General features: G+C 41.5%; 1 protein-coding gene across 27 annotated transcripts in view; it reads left to right on the top strand.

The window, feature by feature from the left end:
- Window positions 1-22284, top strand: part of LCLAT1 (lysocardiolipin acyltransferase 1) — a 176031-nt gene extending 153747 nt beyond the window's left edge. For all 27 annotated transcript variants that reach the window (XM_046938748.1, XM_015278085.4, NM_001031039.3 and 24 more), the window contains one exon: window positions 18337-22284. In XM_046938748.1, coding sequence (XP_046794704.1) covers window positions 18337-18845 — 509 coding nt within the window. In that variant the 3' untranslated portion in view covers window positions 18846-22284. The remainder of the gene's footprint in view (window positions 1-18336) is intronic.
- Window positions 22285-22516: the final 232 nt, after the last annotated feature.

The raw sequence follows: 22516 nt of genomic DNA, 5'->3' as shown, positions 1-22516 counted from the left end.
AGCACGCATGGGTTTTGTACTTATTATGTATGGAGAACATGCCCCTATCTCCTAAAATATCCTGCAAATTCCAGCCATTAAATGAACAAACTGCAACTTTGTTTTGGGAAAATATGTTAGCTACCATTTATAAATCCTTTTACTGTAGCAAGTGTCATAGAAGAAAGTGCCCTGTCTTGTTGAAGGCGGTTATTTTTATGCCATTTTGACAGCAAGTCTTTCTTTAACTGAGCCAGGTTCTTTACAGGGACATTTACTCTAAGCTTTATTATGGAATAGGTACCTGACATGGTTTCTTATCAACAGCCCGTGATGGGACTCGGTATTATTTTTGTCTCTGCAATTAATTCTCTGGTCAAGCACTTTGCCATTTGTAAGGCAGCATAAAGTCAGGGAAGCAAGACTAAAGGATGATGCAAAGTCTTGTCTCATGTACAGTATTTGATGTACTGTGGGCTATTTTTAATTTTCTCAACGAATGTGTTTACTGTGTTTCAGCAGCATTTTCTCTAACAGAAGTAATTACATTGCATCAAATTTTAGCACTGTTTGATCTGTCAGTTTACAAATGTATGCATTAAGCATTCAGTAGAAAGTCTTATTTTGAAAGTGAAAAGCACTGGAAGCTTGAAATGCAGTATTTACTCAAGACAATACTGCCTAGTAGTGTGTCATCAAAGTGGCTTTATGGATCTTAGATGGAGATAAGAAGTGTAGGTGTTTGTGAGCTCCTCATCACTTAAAATCATCCTGAAAGAGCTGGGTGACTGATGGGAGGCAGGAAACATCTTGAAATTGCTGTACCAAAACACAGAAACTCAGCTCTAAGAAAGAAAACAAAGAACCTCCTCTCTCTCAATAATAATAATAATAATAAATCATAAATCGAAGCCATTTCTGACTTTTTTTTGGTAGTTCAGAGGAGTGAGAAACTTAAGGAGCACCTCTACTGATGAGTCTGTTTTCATGATGAGCTCTGCAATATTCAGATGTGGGCATCCAGATGTTTAAGTCTGTGCACATCTGGAGGAGGTCATGTAGGCCTGGCTTCCTTCTGTTCTTCTCCTCAGGTACTGCCCAATTTCTTAAGTGTGTGAGGTTGTCGAGCACTGAGAACTGACTGATGGTGGAGAGTGACACACAGTGTGGTTGTCCGGGAGTCTGTAGTTTCAGCAGTCTTTTGAAGTTGTTGCTGCTCTAGCTAAATGAATGCATCAGAGTACTGAGGGAGAGACTAAGAGGTGCTGAAAACCACATTTTCACTTTAGTTTGTATACAACACAGTTGTTTTATTCTCACCTACCTTGGAGTTGTTTGTGCTAAAGCATGCGAGGCGCCTCTTCCATAGTCAAAACAATTTTGTGCTTTGTTGGTGATGAAGAAATTCGGGTCTGAATGGCAGCAGTGTGTCTAGCTGATGGGCCAAAGCTCAGTTAGTGCCTGCTCTTCCAGAGAGAGTTGGGAGGGTGTGCTGCTTGCTTCTGCTGGAGCTTGCAGCTCAGAGGTTCTCCTGGGTCCTTCACCATTGCAAAAAAGGAGCAGCTGTGGTTCCGTGCCTTTGTTTGTTCCATCTGTTGCTAGCCAGGAGTTTGTGAGCATCCTTCTCAGATGCAGATCTTGCTGAGGTTATTCATGTCTTCGTCACCTCCTAGGATGAAGTACTGCAATCCATGCTTGGAGCAAACATTCACAAGCCTCCAGAGCATTTAGCTGGTGTGTAGAAAGCAGGGGCATACCTGCTGAGTGGGTTTAACCATCACGGGCTTGGTGTTTTTTTCAGAAAGCTTTGAGCCCTTGAACTCTGCACTGAATTTGCTGAAAGCTGCAGGTGTGCTGTATCTCTGAAAATCAGGTCTTGGGAACACACTGAGCTCATGTCTGTTACTTTCTTCTGGCTACCTAACTTTTTCCAGATGCTGTTTGAGGTAATAGCAGCTAACAGAGGAAAATGCCGCACTAGGCAACGGTAGAATAATGAAGAAAAAATGTTCCAACCCTTGGCCCAGGATTCATACAAATTACAGGAGGGACGCTGTGTTCTGAGTAATCTTGTTTTTGTATCTTACCAACACAACAGCTGTGAGCTGCAGGTTGGGTCTCCTGCCCCAAGAAGACATGCCTACACCCACCTCTTGGATGGAGGGGAAACAGAGAGTGCTGATCCTATTTAGCGAATGAGGGAAGAGGTTTCTAATATGAACGTTTGGTGCATCCAGCATCCACTGTAGCCTGATGAGCTTTCCCAATTGAGCTAGCAGCAGGAACACCAGTGTCCCATTTCCTTCCGCAGTCAGGTTTCAGATTCCCCAGCAGCACCTGTACCATCATGGCTCTGGCAGGACTAGCTTCTGCTGGCTCCACTTGCTGCAAGGGCTCAACAAGGAGTGATGGGAGCACCTGCTGGGAGGCAGTGGTCAAGCAAGCTCTCTTCTTTTGAGATGGGTTACTACTGGTTTGGTTTAGCTGTGTCATCAGCATCCTAAGAATAAAAGTGGTTTACAAACAGCTAGCTTTTGTATAGAAAAATATTTGCTGCCAACGCTTAACAGGTTACATTTCTAGTTATGTAGCATACTGAACATGCAGGTTGGTACCCAGCCCTTTGTCCAGGTCGATCAGCTCAATAGTATGAATAATGCAAGCAGCAAATCTGAAAGCTCCATATCCGAGGCTGTCCTAGGGGCCAGGTGGCAGTTCTGATCAGATGTGTTTATTTGCCCACAAGAACGTGGGTCATTCTGCTGGTGGCACACGGGCATCACAAATCTGTGTTTGCCAGCTGTTCCTCCTGCTCCAGCATTCCCATAGCAGGGCATGGTGCGTGGTCCTTCATATCCTTCCAAGCAAGAGAAAAAAAACACGTCCTCTCCTTGCTGTTCTTTAGCTCTAGGTTAAAGACTCAGGAGAAGAGCTGAATCTGGGAGATCAGTTCTGTGTTTTCTGTGTTTCTCCTGCCCTGCTGTATTCTCTGGTACTGAGCAATTATACCATCAGCAGCAGGTTTTATGTCAAGACATCTTATGAAATGAGAATTTGGACCGTGGAAGTCTAATTTGCAGATGTATGAACACAAGAATGGAGTGACAATTAGATTTATTTATTAGTATCTGTTTTTCAATATTGTAACAATGGTAGAAAGTGGGAAAGATGCTAAACTCCTTCACAGGATTTCACAGAAATTCGGAGAGAATGTCCCCATCGTTATGGTTATCTCATTCTCTAAGTAGAAATATCATATTTAAAGCAAAACCAATGTTGATTCATTAGTCTAATGGGGGATAATGGACAATATGTGTGCATGTCTATTCACTGCTTACAGTGAAGGCAGAAAATGAAATGCACTCTTCCAGTGGCACTTAGGAACACGGAATTGATGGTGTGCACTAATTCCTTTTCAAGAATGTTTCACAGTATATGGTGGCCTTGCATTTCCATCAATTGACCTCAATGTCTAAATGCCTCTGGTGCCAAAAAAAAGTCGCAGTATGAGTTATCCACAGACTACACCGGATTTATGATTTCCTGCTTCACCATTGGAATCCAGAATGTTTTCTTCTTGATAGATAAACACGCACACAAAATTGCAGTAGAATGTAAATGCAGTACACATTTTGCATGGGGATTCCTGGAGCAACCAGTACAAAACCTGTGGTGGCATGCTATAGAATTAATGGTAAACCTTCAGCTTTGCATTTATCTTGAATTGTGAAAGTAATAATGAAATCTCTTTTCTTAACATAAAATATTTTAAATCAAGCATTTATTATGCCTAGATTTGATAAGGCTACTTACCAGCCTAGACTTGTTTGTACACAGCAGTATCTTCTCATTTAAATTCAATCACAGTCACAAAACAAGCCTGGCTTAGACTAGCTGAAGATATAAACTTCATTTTCATCTCATTAGGCCACCTGGAAGCAGCAATCAGTGAGTAGTCCTGACGTCAATGGTCTCTCTACTTCATTAAAATGTTAATTTCATGGCTTTAATTCCCTTTGTAAAGCGTGCTGCTGCAAGACACTATATGCAGATTTATTCTGAACCAAACAAATCTGCATGCCATATTCCGTTTTTAGTTCCTTAGGTTTCTTTGTATTTTTTTATTTTTTATTTTTAGCCATTTCTGTTTTTATAAACTGCTGTGCAAAGATCACCATAACAACCAAAAAGTAAATATTTTCTTAAAACAGCCTTTTGAGAATGTATACTTAGGAATCAAGAATTCAGGGCATTGTGCATTTGGTGACATTTGTTATGCTGTTCCCCTTTTTGGTATCCAGAAAGGAGGCAGGTATTGTTACTGGCTTACCATCTCAGATGAAAGATCCCAAGGAGGAAGTGTGGTAAAGTAAATCAGGATTTCTTACATAGATTAGCTGTGGTGTCAACATTCTTTCAGGATTTTGTCAGGACAAAAGGACAGACTTTTCATCAGTTTTCAAATCCTTTCTTGTTGTAAAGAGTCTGAGTAATCTTACGTTCTTCAAAGTGTTATACAAGCTAATTCTGTTTTCGTATGCCTTGGCTGTTAATCAATAGATGTAATTTATATTCGTATTGCAGATGTTGAAACTAAGGTACAGGGTCTGGACTGCTCAGGAGCCATTGGCGATTGAGCTGCCCGTCTCAGGAATGCCATGCTCAGTCAGGTAGCTCTCATGGCACACTCATGGCCGGGAGAGGATACGGCTGTATCAAACGACTGCGGTGCCTGTCTTTGAAGGTGCATGGCTTAGGGAGGGATATAAGGCTGTGCCCTGTAATTCTAACTGAGAAGCTACCAAAATAACTTTTAAGAAAAGACTTGAACGCAGTGAAATTAGCTTTCTGGACCTTCGTCAGATTCCCATTTGAGATTAAAAACATCTTGGTATCTAGTTTATCGCTCGTATCAAGGAAGAAGTTTTAGAAAGTGAATGAAGACCAATGGACAAAAGCCAATTCATTTCCATCTGGGGCTATTGTCGACAAAGTTATTTCATCACAGACAGCAGCATAACTCACTGTACCAGTCAATTTAAATTGCCAGTGTGTGCCAGAGTTTTACTCTATCAATGGAATTATTCATTCATGTCTGCAGTTGGTGAGAATGAAGTGATATTATGATGACTTCTCAGATTGCAGGTTGACCTAGAAAAATACTCCATTTTATAGTCTTTCTGTGATATTGGCTATTATTACAGCAGTGTGTTCACTATTCTAACACTGTTTTTTTTAATTTGACATACAATATATCTTAAAAACTAACCAAAGAATGCTTCAATTTTGTGCAGCACATTTAAACATGTGTTACTACAGGTGTTTAAACAGAAATTGTCAGCTTGCTGAATGAATTTTGTTGTCAGCTTTGATATTTGAAATGCTATTTCTACCATAAACCACCACAGTTAAAATTGCTTTCGTCTCTTAACGAAACTATGACTGTAGGTTGACATTGCTTTGGGAGAAGAAAAATATTAGGTCTCACTTTGTTTTGCGTTTCTTTTGTCTTGGTCACTAACTGTGTTTTTACAGAGGTATTCATGCTGTGATTGCTTATTGTTTCTTTTGTTTGCTTTCAGAAGGTAGTGTATTTGGAAGAGTTGTTGGGAGTTTGTTTTTGTCACTGTTGCTTAGGCAGAAAACATACTGAGATGGGTTGGCTTTGGGTTTCAGCATTCATGTGTCATGTTTTCCATATACAGCGAAGCAGCTGAAGTTCTTTTGTCTTGCTGGGCAAGCTCAGTTTCTACCAAGTACCTCTTACAGTTAAGCTGACTATGAACTCAGTTAAGTTGCAATGGCTTTTTCATCACCCCATCACTTATTTGCAAAAGACCAACTGGTGCTTTATCATTTTGCAGCCCTTGAAAAGCTTAATGTAAGCTGTTCCTCAGATGGTAGATGTTCTTCAGATAAAATCAGACTTTTCTCCCACCTTTGTTGATGTGTCATGGGAACCTGTGGCAGCTTCTTTGTTCCCATTTGTAAGCATAGTCCTTTTTCCTTCATGTTGGGTTGGAAAAAGGGAGACATCCAGTTGTACCTGGCCGGTAAATAAGTTCTTTGCCATGTGAAGCCTTCCTGCAGGCAGATCAGAGCTCTAAGCAGTGATTTCAGCAGCCCTGAGCCAGTTCGCTCCCCTGACCTTCCTTCTTCCAGGGCAGAGGCATCAGGGCATTTGCCCATGGCCTGGAGGGCTTTTGGCCTTTCCATCATGACTGAAGGTTTGCACAGCTGGTTGTGTCCATAGGGCAAACAGTGAGTGTGAGTAGCTGTTTTCGTGTCAAGTCACGAGCATTGAGAAAGATTAGCAAAGCGCCAGCAGCTGGAAGCTGGTTGTAGTGGATTGTGTTGTGTATGCAAGCGCTAGAAGGAAAAAAGCAAGTTACAACCAAGGAAAGTGAAGTTTTCTGAGATCTATTACTGATGCGTGTGTTTCACATCTCTCCATTTGCTTCTCCAGTGTGATTCAGGATCTTAGAGTGGAAGAAGTTGTGGAGTAAGGATCCTGTGATGCCTTTTGTGCTTGCAGTCGTAAGCCTGGGGAGCTGTGCTGAGAAATTGTTCAGGAAACCTTGAGGGAGAGTGTTTCTGAACTCAAATGTGTTAGATCTATTTGTTTCCTATAGCAAAGGGTCTTTAGGGAAAACATAGCTCAGAGGAATTTCCTGTAATGGCAAATATTCCCTTAATTAAGCATTGTCCTCTCAATGCTCTGCATGAAGCTCGGGGGCCTTCATTTTTCTCTAAATTGAAATGCTGAACTAAAACAATTGCCTGTTGACAGCAGTGGACTTTCTTTCTGTAAATCCTAGGAAATAAACTGAACTGCCTCAGTTTGTTCCTTGTGAATTAGTTATATACATACTCATATTTGTGTCAAAAATCAATGCTCAAAATGTTAGTAACAACCGCTTTCACTTACCAGCATGGGATTACAAGACCATGGCTCTTTGCTTTTCCCACACTTCTCGCTTCCCGAACAGGCAGCACTGAAATGTTATGTTCTCAACCCACCTGCGAAAAAATATCAAAACTGTGGTGAGAGAGAGACCCAATGTAACTGCACTGCCTACAGACAAGCAGTAGGTCGTCTTGTAGACTCATTTCAAGGCACACAGTGGTCTTCTGCCTTGCGAAACAACTGTGGTCTGTGAGTTTCGGGTGGTGCTGCGTAGAGCCAGGAGCTGCACTCAGTGGTCTGTATGGGTCTCTTCCAACTTGGGTTATTCTATGATTACCTTCTGATCTGCATTAAAAAGGAGCAGACCGCTGTCACCCGTGGCTTTAACAAGAAGGTTGAACATACTGATTATGAACCTCAACCTGTTCTTAGTTGCCTTGGGCAGAATGCTGCATTTGGCTCAATATTGGGTCATTGCGAACTGGGATGAGTGGTCTTTCTCAGCTTCACTGTGGAAATAACGAGACCAGATCTGAAGATGAACCACTGGCCCCACATCGTACTTTTGCTTCAGATAAGAATTGGGTTTTTACTGAGAGAGTGGTGAGGAGCTGGAACAGGCTGCCCAGAGACGATGTGGATGCCCCATCCCTGTGGGTGTTCAAGGCCAGGTTGGATGGGGCCCTGGGCAGCCTGGTCTAGTATAATATGGAAGTTGGCAGCCCTAACTGCAGCTGGAGGGTTGGAGCTTGATGATCCTTGAAGTCCCTTCCAACTCAAGCCATTCTATGATTCTGTGAGGGTGTGCGTGTTACATGAGGTTACTCTGACTGAGGGGAGTCCAGAGACCCTTCAACTTGATGGCTCCTTTCCACCAGCAGAACTCCACCAAGTAGCTGCAGTAGGCCTTGGGTCTGATCCCATGTTGTGAGGGAGAAAAGGAACTGTGAAATCATTATTACCCTTTTAAAACATTTTTAACCACGCTGCAAAGCAGTGCTTTATCTGACAAGCATGTCACTATCTTTCATCAGCTGATTATAACCATCATCGAAGTTCTAGTTTGTCTGTTTTTCCCTTTTCTTTTTTACCATTGTGTTTTGTTTAACTTTCCCTAATGAGCCCAGTGAAAAGCAATTGTTCTAAATAAATCATGTGCGCTACAAAGCAGCATATCGCAATTAGGTTTCCATTATACTTTAATTAGGCATTCCATTATTAAATTGATGTCTTTGGCTTCTTCCAGGTCCTCAGACTAATCCTGAAACAAATTCTTCTTTGTGGATAAATATTAGTCAGTCGTAATTAAAGACTATTCATAGGAGTTGCAGCTTTTCATTAAATCCCTTACTGATTAAGATGGCTCCCCCAAGTACTGGGCTGATTAAATTTAATGAGATTTGTCCACTTGTGTGTTGTGATCTGGTGGAAACTGTTTTAGCACCAGGGGATTGGGAACAGTGTGTCCATATCTCTCAGTCATAGGCCTGCATGCCTGTTATTTGCAGCGCTGTAATGCTTTTGTGTTAGGGGGTCTATGTTTTGTTTTGTTGGTCAACAGGGGAAAAAAGCATGGAAATGGAATCAGTGGTATTAGAGTTGAATCTCAAGGGGTTAAATTGCATAGAATAACCAAATGTATGAGGTTAGAGGCTGTGTTTTGTCGATTAATTTGAGAAGCTGTGCTGGTTAATTGAAGCCAAAGCGCCTCTCTGCCATAGACTGATTCTACCTAGTCAGGTGTATGGATGAGCTTGTTTCTATGTAAATACACCTCAGCTGCACATCTAGATCATAAAACACATTCTTGGCACAAGTTCCTCTGAAAGTAGTTTGTGAAATGTTTTCAGAGCAAAATCCTTGCCCTGGATTTTAAACAGGGTGGAGCAAAGAGATAACGTGGCTTTATTGTGTGTGTATCAATCAGAAAGAAGTTATAAGCCTAACGATTTTCTCTGTGCTGAAATTGTACCTTCTTGTCGGACTGCTGGTGCTGTTCTGCATTCCTTTTGCTTTGTGCACTGAAAGGAAAACAAACCACTGTGACCAAGAATGGCAATAGCACAGACCGGTGAGGCATGAAATGGGTGGGATTGGCTCAGGATGTCTGTAGAAACACTCGGTTCAAATATTTGAGGTGGCTGCTAGCAGGTGTTTTTTCAACGTCTACTTTATATTCTATTTTTGTTGCCGGGTACATTTTCATCAATTATTTTGGATTGGTATGGGCCGTATCTGTGATACTGAATCTCTCAAAAGTTTGAATGTGTTTTGAGTTTCTTCTCCTGTATCCCAGATACAACGGCTCTGGGTGTATCATCTAGCCTACCCGTAGCCTTGCTTCAAATCAAAGTTTACTTCTAATGCCAGGTTGCTCCATCTGGGGCCACTGGAGTCTCAGTGACCAAGAGTGATGCCGGGGACAGTTTAAGAGGGCAAGTTTGTCTAAAAGTAGAAGGTCACTGAGCAGCTAAAGAGTACTCTCTAGTGGCTGATTCTGGGTAGTGATAAGAACAGACAGCAGCATGCACTGAATTAACAGATTGCAGCAATTAAGAAGGGAGAAGAAGTAAGGGAAGGCAATTAAGCTGAACCTTTATCTTGATCATAGAAGAGATTGAGTGTAATTCAGTAGAAGCCCTTGTTTATTTATTTATTGCTACCATTGCAATACGGTTGGATAACGTTATGCTACTCAGTGCCATCGTTCCGTTGGCATGAACTAAGGGTCTGACCAGAGGTGACAACTCCATGGCATTCCTAAAAGGATAGGATACACTTTGATCCATTGATTACTGTGCAGCAGCTGCCACATCTGCTTTCTTCTGAATATCTGTGCTGAATTGTTTTGCTCTAATCCTCACGCTCCGTCTCCATGCTGGTTTTGCAACGACTTCACAAAGGGCAAGACTCAAAATGCAGGGTCAGTCTGCAGATCAGCTGGAGTCTAATTTTCCTGCATTTAAAACAATTTGAAAAAGATCAAAAACTGTGAGAAAATCATGAGAAATTCCTACGCCACATCCTGGCTAATCCCAGAATTATTAAAACAAAAAGTTGTTTGAAAAGAATATAAGCAAAGGCTTTGGAAGGCATAGAGGAAATAAATATCTCGAACAGGGAGATGGGGAAGGGCAGCCCATTTAATGCTTGTATTTTAGTTAGGGTGCTGAAAGCTGCAACGTGACAGTTCATACATACTGCTGTTCCTGACAGCTTTAGGAACGTATCACTTTTTATTCCCCAAATTCCCAGACTTTAAGCCAGCTGCATTGTTTACCTAGCAGTGATGTCCTGCAATTCTGAACATCATTGGTATGGCAGTTGTGTATGTAAACGGTTCCAGAGTGTTTTGTTTGACTGTTAACTCAGTGAGGCCAGTCGGCATGACAGTGGAAATTTCAGATGCAGCAGCTGAATTGTAGCAGGACTGGATTGCCTCCAGTAAGGATATGGTTTTGGTTTCAGAGATTGATGCTGAATTCCATCAGTACTGCAGAGATTGTTCATCTAGGCAGAGAGCAAAGAAATACACATGGATGGATTGCCTCTTTCTCAGATGCTCGGGGATTTCAAATGCCTACCAAATAACAGAGAAATTAGGAGGATAGCCTGTTGTGCTACAAGATAAGAATCAGCTTGAGTTGTTTGTTCATGCATTATATATAGATGGGATGTATTTTAGGGATATGTGTTACCTTATTTTTGCTTAATTGTTATGATGCTTAGCTTTACTGAAGTACTTGTACAACTAATTGAACTTCTTTGGTTTTAACAAACAACCAAACAGCTGTTCAGCTGTTTCCTGATGAATGTAAATTTGCCTTTCTGCAAAGATACCTTATGACAAGGCAGACTGCATGTGATGCTTCTAGAAGGATTGCGCAGCAGTACAGTAAATTATTTCAAACGCAATTGTGATTTTCATGTCTGTTTGCCAGGAAATTCATGTTAAAGCTCAGTGGAGCTGATGAGTTGCATACCATTGCATCAGACTCTGTCTCAAACGTGAAACATCATTTACTCTACAAATAAGTAATAGTGTACAATAAGCCTCGAAACAGTATGTTTTCTCCTTTCTAGCATGTAACATGCCTTTGAAAACCAAATTTCATGTGTGTATGTGGAGCAGACATGAAGTGTGGGAAGCCGGGCAGGCAGGGGAATAAATATGGTATATTTGTTATCTGGATTTGTTAAATATAGTTCAGGAATGATAGAATAAAGAGTGGTGAGTCAGTTATGCCTGGTCATCCCTACTGACTGAAAATAACTTTATTTATTCCAACCCTTTTATCCCTTTGCTTCCTCCCCTCCACATATTTTGTATTTTATTAATAGCACAAACAGCTTTCTCTTTGCAATTCCTAAATAACCCTTTGGATCCTGGGATAGAAGACTGAAGGGCAGCTGCCATCTTGCAGCCTTGTGGATGGAGCCTCCTGGTCAACGCATTCCCTATCGGGATAGCTGGGTCCTTCACTTCCCCTGCACACCGCTCCTTCATGTGCTCACACACTTGAACACACAGCTGATTAGGCTCCTGAAATCACTGGAATTGTGGTTGCAGCATTACCCAGTAGTGACGCACAGCGTTTCAGACCTGACTTTGATAGCGGTTGGATCCCAAGGCCAATATCCGGAGAGATGGCGAGGTAGAGTTGGAGCTGTAAAATGTTAATGCTGGTTCTGAAGTGTTATGAAACAGGTGGGATTCAGCACTGCTGCCTGTACTCTGAGTATGTTTAGATGATTCTAGAGCAATTTACAAGGTTGGTAGATCAGACTAGCACTACACGACCTGTTTTATTTAACAGAACCGTATGGTCAAGAGGTAAAAACAGTTCCCTCTCTGTTCCCTCCCTATACAACTTCAGTTAGTGATGTTTTCTTGCACGCTTTTGACACGTGGCATTGGACTGCAAAACTGTAGTTGAATGTATTGAACAGAACACTTAAGCTTGTGTAATGTATGCTGACATTTTTGAGGATGTCCTTAGACATCTCGATCTCTGTCCTATCAAGTGAAAGGTACCTTGGGACGGTTCCCAGCAGACCTCTGCTCCCATGCACAGCACCCAGAGCATTGCTTCTTCCTGCTGCTGACCAGAAAACCCAGCATGACCCTTTCCCTTGGCTTCCAGCTTCAGGGACAAGAGGCGCTGGTGCCTGAACTCCGTCTTCTCTGGGGGAGGGTCTCTGTATCTCCTTTTATCACAGGGCCAATAGAAAAAGGGATAACTAGGGTAAGAATTGGTATGCAGGATCACTGTTCTCTGTTAATCAAGGTCATCATTATCCTTCTGTCTTTTTTTGTTTGCTTATTTGATTGCTGCACTTAGCTAAAAAAGATTTCCAATAGTTACTGAGTTGAAAGTGATTTAGGTGAACCATGGTTGACACTGCTGCTTTAGAGAGGGCTGCCTGAAGTTTTAAATCTCAGCAAGGATGATGCTTCCCAGGAGAAGCTGTAAATTCTTGAATCTGCTCCATTTTGATCCTCTGGAATGTATTCTTCTCAAAGAAAAATGACTGATATCTCAGGAGCCCACGCAGTAATATTTCGTAGTAAGCTGTTTTACGTAGCTTTTGTTTTAATGTCCAAAAATGTATCTTTGTCTCAAAGCTAGCATAAAACAATCTGATATTGAGCAGTGTAGACAATCTGTTCTCATTTCTAGCTCTGCTTTGATGATGTTTGTTTACAGATGCTGAGCTCCTCCTGCCTACTTTCCTAAGGAAATATATATAAATACATTGCGGATAAAGTTTTTTACACTAAGAGTGGTGAGGCACTGGCACAGGTTGCCCAAAGAGGTGGTGAATGCCCCATCCTTGGAGACGTCCAAGGTGTCAGGCTGGATGGGGCTCTGAGCACCTGATGGAGATGTAGGTGTCCCTGTTCTTTGCAGGATAGTTGGACCAGATGGCCTTTAAGGATCCCTTCTAACTCAAACGATTCTGTGCTATTGAAGGGAGGATGAAAGAACTACAGGTGACGTTTATGGAAGTCTGAAGATGTGTGTGATGCATTCAGAGTTGTGTTGATTATGGGACAGGTATGCTGCTTTACACTAGAAAGGTGTAGTTACCTTTGTAGTTACTGTGGTGGGAGATGGAAGGGACAAGGTCCAAGGTGTATAGGATGGACTCTTCATAGAACAACTTAAGTTTTATCATGACTATTTCATTGTGAAAGCACCTCAGCATACCTCTCCCCATTCTGACTCAACCACTCATCAGCTCGCTGCTCTGTGATATACTACAGTTAAGAATAGCATCTTCTCTACTGAATTAATGCAAAGGAAGATATCATATAATCTTTGTACGATTTAAGGTAGTGTCAGTGATAAGTAAAGTGGGACGAAGTCCAGCTGCTTAGATCCTCACTAGGAATGGAAATGGATAATAGCCACCACTGCTAATGTTGAAGAGACTCAGCTACCTGTTCACCTTCCAGACTGTTGAATGCCTGAGTAGTGCATTACATGGATTTACCTCATTTTTGGCACAGTGATGGTCATTTGGGCTTTTAAGAGCTGCTGTTCTGAATCATCATTTTGGCCCTCAAGTCACTGCTTATATAGATCTCACAGTGAGCTTGCTCAGCATTGCTCCATCCCAGGTATGAGCAAGAAAATGTCCTTGTCACTTGTGTGACTCATTGCTGAGGAATGAGCAGTGCTGGAGCTGCGGAGCGATCCTTACACTGGAGGGGATGAGGGTGTGCAACCAGCCCTCTTATTTGGGACTGTGTTCTTGGGCTGAGCATCAGTTCTGGCAATTTTCACCAGCTGCAGCTTCAAATGTATTTGGAAGAAGCTTAAAAGAGTTTGATCCTGGCTTTATATTCAGACTACTTTTTCCCCTAGAAATGTTGTGTTGTGCTGGCATTGGGTTTTTTAACACACGTCATTAAAAGAATTCTAAATTTACCTGTGATAGCTTTACTTTGAACCTAATAAGAGACTCTTGGTTATAAGGTTTTATAATATTGGGTTGTGAGATAAAAGGCTGATCTGTGCACACACAAAGGAGGACAGGGGTGTAATAGCAGGCAAGCAGGCAGGGAAATCCCAAAACACAGACAGAGAAACAGAGCCCTGTCCCGGCTCCTCCTAGGGTTGTCATGGGGCAGCCATCAGCCATGAGCTGGGGTGAACATCCATAACAGTGTGTCAATGGGAGAGACTCCTGCCCATCACCTTGTAGACCAAGGGGGATTACTCCTTGCAGTACTTTAGGGATCATTGTGGGATGCAGAGGAGAGTGTTTGGGGATTATGCAGGATTTATGGGATATTTAGGAGCCAGCTATTGAAGCTGCTGTAGGTATGGGTTGGTTGCTGGAAAGATCAGATGGTGACAAGTTGGCTACTAGAGGGATCAAACAGTCCAACACAGCTGGGTCCAACCCAGCAGCATAGGGTCTGGGGTCAGCTGAGACCAGGTTGTATGTATGTCTGTCTCTGCATAAAACAGGTGGAAAAGAGGGCAACTTCTCATCTATTGGGCTACTGCAACTGACACTGTAACACAGAATAAAAATTCTGATGGAACAGCTGGTGTGGTGAGAAAATATGTCCTAACTTTTCCTTGGAAATCTATTTTTTAAAGAAGGCAGTGTTCTCTGATGTTGGTTTTTCTCTTGGCTATGATCCCGGTAAATTCTTCCTATGCCACCTGTAAGTGCAGTGCCCGAAGCAACCAGCTATGCATTGTGGTTGCGTAAACTGATGTTGTGTATCAACACATCCTGAAATATCAATCACTTTGACTGGTGGACAGAACGTTTAAAAAGAAAAATAGCAGTGCTTTTGTGCCATTCTGTCATCCCAACATAGAGATTGCAACATGTATTAATTATGTACCTTGTATTTATAGCTGCTCAACAGTAATTACAAATAAATTTTATAATCGTTCTTGAGCACAGTAGTAGGCTTGCTTTTTCTGAAGCCCTTTTGTAAAGTGTAGGACAGAATACTGTTCATAGGTGTAGCTCTGCAGAATGAAAGTAATGAGAATGTAGAGCTACTGAAACTCATGTGTTTGTCCCAAAGGGCTGGGCTAGCTACCTGCCATTTTTGCCTTAATGGAAGTTTCTTAGTTAAATTAGATTTCAGATGCGACATTGTGAATATTATTTGATTTTCTCTGTCCTTGTCACCAGGACAGGCAGGTTCTTTGGGGATCCCTGGCAGTGACTGGCCACAGGGCCATGGTTATAATTAGAGATTTATTACTACATAAGAAAGAAATGAACACACAGCATAGCTCATCGTCTGCAATTTCTAGTGCTTGGCTTACAGTTGCACTGCATTGTTAGAAGTCTGAGTTACACACACTTTTTGGGTCACCTAGGAGGACCCACTGCAGGTCACGTACAGTCAACCAGCACACGAGACTTGGCGTGCAAGTCTTATAATGAGTGGAAACGGGTAAGTGCAGAATAAAGGAGATCTCATGGACGTCACAAAGAGCAATGCAAAGAGTGGCTTGTTCACTGGCAGCTTCTCTAAACTATGAACAAACATATTTAATTCACTTCATTTTTTGACCCAGCAGAGAAGTAGAATGGTGTGACTTCCCTTAGGGCGATTTCTTCTTAAAATGGACAGAAATAGAGGTTTTAAGCAGATCTTTAAATTCAGTGACCTCAGTGCATCTCTATTCAGGATCACTCTTTCACTGGCTGAACTCCATCTTGCATTTGACACTCCATTTGAAGCATTTGCTGTTAGCTGTCTTCAGGCTGCAGAGGGAACCAGCTTAACTTCAGAGAGCAGCAGAGATGGTAAATGCGCTCTAGCCAAGGATGCACCTTCAAAATGGCTGGATTAAACCCAGCCTAAGGGAGTTTTGTCCCTGTTTTGTCATCTGCTGCAGTAACTTTTCTAGCAGATTCACTTGTAGCACGTTTGGAAGTGCTGTATAGACCCTGTCCATATTCTAAAGTACTGTTGACAAATCAACAGAGAATACGCAGAATTCTTTTGTTCAAATGTATAGCGTGAATCCAGCAGCTTCACTGCACATAACAAATGGCAGGACATGCTTCTTTCAACAGCTGTAGAAAACTGATTGAAGCAGGTCCTTTCCACCTGCCTGCCTTGCCAGGGAATTAAAGTTTCAGTCTGCCTTTTGTGTGTTTTTAAATATGTATGACCCAAACAAGGGACCTGATGAGGGGCTCTAAAGCTCTTGCATATGAAACCTGGTATTCTGATCTTTTCCTTCTGATGTTTCAGTGCTTTCAGATGTGATAAATCTACCTTTGAAATAACCATAATTTCTTCTTGTGTAAAATAGAGTTGAATAGGTGGAGTTTGCAGCTGGCTGTTAGGAGATGCTGGTTCAGGCCAGACATACTGAGCAAATCAGTTCATCGTCATTTGCTTCAATTTCCCTGTTTGTAACACAGAAAAAATAATGCTCACCCTCTTGTGTACAGCTCTTAGAGCTTTGTTCTGGATAGCTCATCTAGGAGCCTTAGTGCAGTGTAGACATTTTAGGATGTCCTGCTGAAAGGTATCAGTCTGAGAGTGCTCCACATTCAGAGGTGGGGATTTCTGAACCAGGGACATCCATAAATCCTAGACATATCCCAAGCAAGTTTTCAAGCTAGGAAAGATAGTACGATCAACCAAGTGTGCATGCATAGTAAGAAGTATGTTAAAAGCAATACTTTGACAAAGAGTGAGTAAGATGTACAAGACATAAATGATTCTTTTATCAGAATAATCCAGTACTAAGCTGTTCAATGCTCAACACCATTCTTATGATGATGTTTGTGCAAAGCCTTGATTGCTCTCGGTATTCGAAGAACATTCGCACATCCTGTAGAGTAATGGCAAACTGCCTGCTGAGCTTCAAAGACACAAATGACTGCAAGGTGAGTGAGACACTCAAGTAGCCCAAAGCACTTTTCATAGAAGGCTTTTTTTTTAAAACAGACATCTCAGGAAGACCGAAACTTTTTTGGGTTGCTCTTTAGAAACCCAAGACACAAAACTCTCTTGAGAGAGACCATTATAATACGCTACTGTTGTAGAAGGCTCTGAAGGACGGCATAGGGGTTTCTTCCTCCCCTCTTGTGATAGTTGGAGTTGAACTTTAGATAAATCATTTTGAACGCAGCCATCTAAAGTCTCTGTTCTATTCCTGTCATTTTTTGGAGCTGTGAAGGAGAGCAAACAGAAAGGGAGAACAGAGCTGAGAAGAAGGTTATGGTTGTTTTTCTAAGAACTATCATCATCTATGAGAAAAAAGTCTTCAGACACTGCAACTACAGACAGCACTTAGTCTCCAATTCTATTTTGCCCTGAGACAGCCAGCAAAATAGAAACAGCAACACAGGATAAATCACTGCTGGCAGAACTTAACAGTTATGCAATGTCCAGCACACCATGCATCTATTTTTAGATCAGTTTTATACTAGCAGAATTTAGATTATGAAATCTGAAAAGAATGTCTAGTCAAAGGCTGAGGGCAAAGAAGATATTTAGAAGAACATCCATTTAAAAATGGCTAGTGCAAAGATACGGTCGTTAAAACAACTTTGGCAATGGTGCTGTCCATTTGAGAGCGTTGGCTTGGTCAGGCATGGTAATAAAGATCCGTTTTTTCATCAGTATTCCCTTGAATTTCTAATCTACATTTACTTTTTAAATAGTTAACTCTGGCCAGATAATGGTACGTGGTTTACACAAAGCTCAGCTTCTCCACCGTTTGTATTGTGCTTTGTGTTTACCAGCTCTGGAACAAAGTAAGCTGCAGCTCACCCCATTAGAGTACCAGCTGGTCGAACATAAAGAAAGTGTGTTAGATGGAGTGCTCTGCAAAGCTGGCCAAGCTACAGGAAGGCTCCTCAGCCTTCATGAGGCACCCTGGACTTAACGAACCTAGTGGTATTTACCTGCTGTATGCTTTGTGTATGTTCTCACAGATCTTTGGTAAATTAGGACTGTGTGTGCTGTTTGCTCCAGATCCAAGTTCAGGCTAAATACTTTGCTCTGTTCACAGGAGCACATAGTAGGTTATGTGTGATGAGTTAAAGATACATTTGCAACACACGTAGGACTGTTTTGGAAATGTGTATGAGTGGATTAGTTGTGCATACTCTGTTCTTCTTCGAAGATCAGGTTTCCATCTTCTCTCCTTCTAATTTGACTTTATCCTCTTACTCCCTATGTTGTAATTCTACAGCAGTTTGTTCAAGTGAGCGTCGTTTTGTTTCCAAATGTTTTTGCTCAGATTCAGGAGAGGTAATGAATGGGAAATCTCTGACCTCTCAGCCTTTGGATTCCAGAATATAAAACAATCTTTATGTAGCTTAAATGTCTTTGGGATTCCTTCTACAATTTTGGCAGTTTGCAATGTGCCTGGAATTGAATTAGCGGTCTGGTTGTTGTATGGTCTGTATTGATCCTTTCCTCCAAATCTTTCTTCCAGGTAACAATCTTGATGCTATCCACGACATAACTGTGGCATACCCCCAAAACATCCCTCAGACAGAGAAGCACCTTCTGAATGGAAACTTCCCAAAAGAGATTCACTTTCATGTCCAGAGATACCCCATAGAGACAGTGCCCACTTCTAAGGAGGAGTTGCAGCTTTGGTGCCAGAAGCGTTGGGAAGAGAAAGAGGAGAGACTTCGACGCTTCTATGAAGGTGGAAAGTGCTTTGATGAGACGGGACAAAGCATCATTCCCCCGTGTAAATCTGAGCTCAGGGTCCTCGCAGTCAAGTGCATCTCACTCCTGTATTGGACGGTGTTCCCAATGGGTACGTTTGCACTGCTGTACCTTTACAGCTTTGCACGATGGTATTTTGCAGCCATGATAATCATTTTTGTTGCGCAACAAAAGATATTTGGTGGGCTGGAGCTGATTGAACTTGCTTGTCATCAATATTTTAAAAAGCAACAGAAACACGACGACACAAAAATGAAAAAGAAGTAGTTCTTGCGTAAAGAAGGGCATACTAATGTGTGGCTTTGGGACGTACTGCAAATTTTATAAACACGAAAGAATTTTTGCATGAGAATTGTCTTTTCCTATTGTCATTGTTTGCTAGACATTTGCACTTAATTCTGTGAAAGGAAAGAGAGCCGTTAGTTATCACTGCGTGTGAAAATGGTAGTTTTTATCTCTGAATGTAACCTCAACATTGCTCTTGCAAGCAGCTAGCAACTGCATTCTGCTGTAATTACGAAACACGTTGCTGGATTATTGAACAATCAGAGGGGTGTTAATAAATATGACGTGCACTGAAAGTCCATTTACAAATCCCAACTGTCCAGCTAAGAAAGACGGATGTGTTACTTCTGTATAATCATATTGTCATAAAGCACCGGATTTGAAAAGCTGCTGTCTGTAACAGTGGTCTGATGGTAGGTGGAAGCTGGAGGAGGATATTCCGTTTCTTTTTTGCTATTTCAAAGAGTCACACTTACTTTAAAATACTTTGACTTCAGCTTCTTCAAACACTACTGAACCTACCACGCTATTCGACCTGTTCTGCCTCAGTCAGTCAGATCTTAAAGGATTTTTAGGCCCACCAGTGTTGTTGTGGTCTGAGAAACAGTGCTGGCTTGGCCTCCAGTTAAGTCTTAACTGATTATTTTACAGATCTATGCAGCTAAGTTTGAATTTCTCACTGTTCATGCTGGTTTGGTGTCCCTCTTAGCTGTGGGAGACGTGTTCCTCCTGTAGTATATAGAGCTGCAGGATAGGGGAGCTGGGTGTTGTTGTTCTATTGGTATTTTTTTTCTGGTAGAGGCAGTAATATGTGTCTGTCTCTCGAGTAGCTGGTTGATGGTTTTTCAAAGAGGTCTCATTATAGACATTATTTGCTGATTTTTTAATTTTATTATTATTATTATTTTGAGAAGGCAAGGTGTCTTTTTTTGAAGGATTTTTCGTTTGTTCTCACATTGCTTCTTTAGACATTTCAGTTGTCCAAGTGCATAAAGAAGAAGATTGCCTTTTCTGTGCAAGCCAGCCAGACCTGTTGGAATGTATCCAATGCAATGGTTGTCTTTGTATGAGTATTAGAAGAGGTGGGTTTCAGACTATCACAGCACAGGGAAACTGAGTTACAGCTTCTTTTTGCAGAATTATCTTGCATTGCCTGACTGCATCACTCCTTTTCCGTACGTCTTTACAATTTGTTATTGTTTTGGGAGGCTCCCACTGTAACATGCTTCCTTCTTGTCATGATAGTAAGGGTTTCTCAATATCATGAAATCCAAATTAAACTCTGACAGTGCGCTTCGCAAGCGTAATGAATGTAATATCCACAGTAAAAGGTACAAACATTGCCAGCACTTAGGAGACACTTCAGGTTAGACTTGTTCAGCCTCAGAAATGTTAGATCACTTGGTCAAATGTATTGCTGCAAAACTTTCTGGACTTACTAAACATTCGTTGTTTATTGCATGGAGGCTTCATTGAGCTAAACCAAAATAGCCTGACTGTATGTTGAGTTGTACTGCTGTGAAATACGAACTGCCTATCTCAAGCACTGGGTCGGCACCGTAGGTACATTTGTTTCTTCTACAACACTAAACATGTTGTCTCGTGTTTGTATCAAAGGCCATTTTTTGAATGAATCACCAGCCTCTATTCGACTGTCCCTCGCAAGGTGACAAGTATTTTTTAATCCGTGCTTATAATAACTGTTTATTATGCAGAAAGTACTTGAAGCCATCGGTTTTATTCTAATTTTTTAATCCTTTTTTTCTTAAAAGATAAATAAAAGTAGGCTTATATTTAGGATTATGTTTCTAAATGATTTTTCATATTTGTATCGGAGTCCCTAAAGACGGATAACTGTTGTTTTGTTGCAGTTCTTCTGTGGTATGGTGACGTTCCTTAATGTAATTTTGTGATATCAAAGGCATTTAGACAAAAGCCTAGCTGGTGTTTTTCCCTTACTAATCTGCTTTGGTGCAGTTCCTTGTATGTCCACATAACAGTCACCACAAAGGAAAAACTAAAATTGGCATTTATAGATAAGCAGAGGAGACCCAAAGGCCTTGAGTCTGTCCTGAGCCATGGCTGTGCTTTCACACCGGGAGTAGCCATGGCCGGGCCACACCAACAGCCTTAGAAGTCTTCAGGAATGACATCACGTCAGTGTGAGTCCTGGTCATGGAGCAGGGAAAGATTTCTGGTATATTGTGTGTCTGTGTTACATTAGAGTTGAATTCTGAAAATGAAATACAATGCAGTTCAGAGTTGACCCTTACAAGTTTTCTGTGCGGCTGGAGCCAAACGCGTAACTAACGTAACGTGGGAAATCCTGCAGATCTGTAATTCATCCTCCTCTCCTATGGATTCAGATTGAGCAGAAATAATCATCATCTTGTTAGCTCTAACTGCTGCATTGGCACTGCCTGGTCGCTTAAAGTAGGGGAGCCCATGGTAAGCGAGGAATCCTCCTCACAGGGAAGGCTGTTGACTTTGAGACAGGCAGGAATTTTCAGATGCTGTGCCTCATTTTTCAATTAGAAATACAAGATTAAAAAAAAAAATCAGCTTTCGTGTTTAAAAAGTCATTAAAGCGATGAGGAAGTTCCTTCTGTGTATGCTCCTTCCCTATTTGGTCAAAAAGAGCTTTTACTCAAAAGGTTTTAATATGCATATTTTGGGGAGAATATTCGTATTCACCGTTTCCTTATTCAGACTCCACTTACTAAGACATGCTGGGTAAATCACTTGAAGTGTTTTCAATGCTGTTAGATTAAAGGTGCTAGTACTCCAGGAATCAAACACACCTACCTTTTGTGGACCTCATATTGGCACCAAGGCTTATCTCACTGATTAGCCCAGTTTCTCATGGCTTATGTCCTCTCGCAGTCCAGGTAGACAGAGCGCATCGTTCAGCCACGACTACTCCTGCTATGGGGCCTCCATCTCTGCTGTCTTCCTTCTGTTATTTGAGAAGCATGACTTGCTTTTCTTGCCTTCAGAGATACTCATCGTTTGTTCCATCAAACGTTTCCTCATCTGCGCTGTGGGTTTCTTTCTCTTTGCTCCAGACTGAAAGTTGAAGTCCTCTCATCTGTGTTCGTCCCGAAACTCATCTGGCTAACAGGACATCAAACTAAGACATTTCTGTTGTGTTCAAAGCTGCGGGGCTCCAAGCTGGTCTGTAAGGTGTTGTCTTGATCATACGAAATGTAGTTTCTAGCTCTGTGCATTGCATACATCTCTGTTGTTTAAAAAAGATGAGTGTTTTTATAACTGGATTTTATATGTACATTGTATGAAAGAAAATGCCAGGATACTACAAACCTACAGAAAGCCTTAGTTTTCAAAGTTCATTGATTATATTACGGTATTTTAACCATGTATCAGTTACTCTACAGCAACAATAAAGTCTTGAAGCATTGCACGTGTTTAACTTCACTGTTTTCGTTTTACTGTGTGACATACCCTGTGTGCACCCTTAAGGAACCTTGTCTTCACTCACACTAATGTCTTAACTTGGGACGAGTGGTATCCCTGCAGCTATTTCATTGGTGGTTTATGGCTGTTATGGTTGTTGATGTGACATTTCCCTTCTGTTCCTAGGAAGTTGAGAAGATTGTATACTCCCTGCTAGCCTGTTCCCATAAAGTGATGTG

The sequence above is a fragment of the Gallus gallus genome, chromosome 3, assembly GCF_016699485.2.
Source record: "Gallus gallus isolate bGalGal1 chromosome 3, bGalGal1.mat.broiler.GRCg7b, whole genome shotgun sequence".
Lineage (NCBI taxonomy): Eukaryota > Metazoa > Chordata > Aves > Galliformes > Phasianidae > Gallus > Gallus gallus.
Note: the sequence above shows the minus strand (reverse complement) of the source record. Positions and strands in the feature narration are given on the sequence as shown.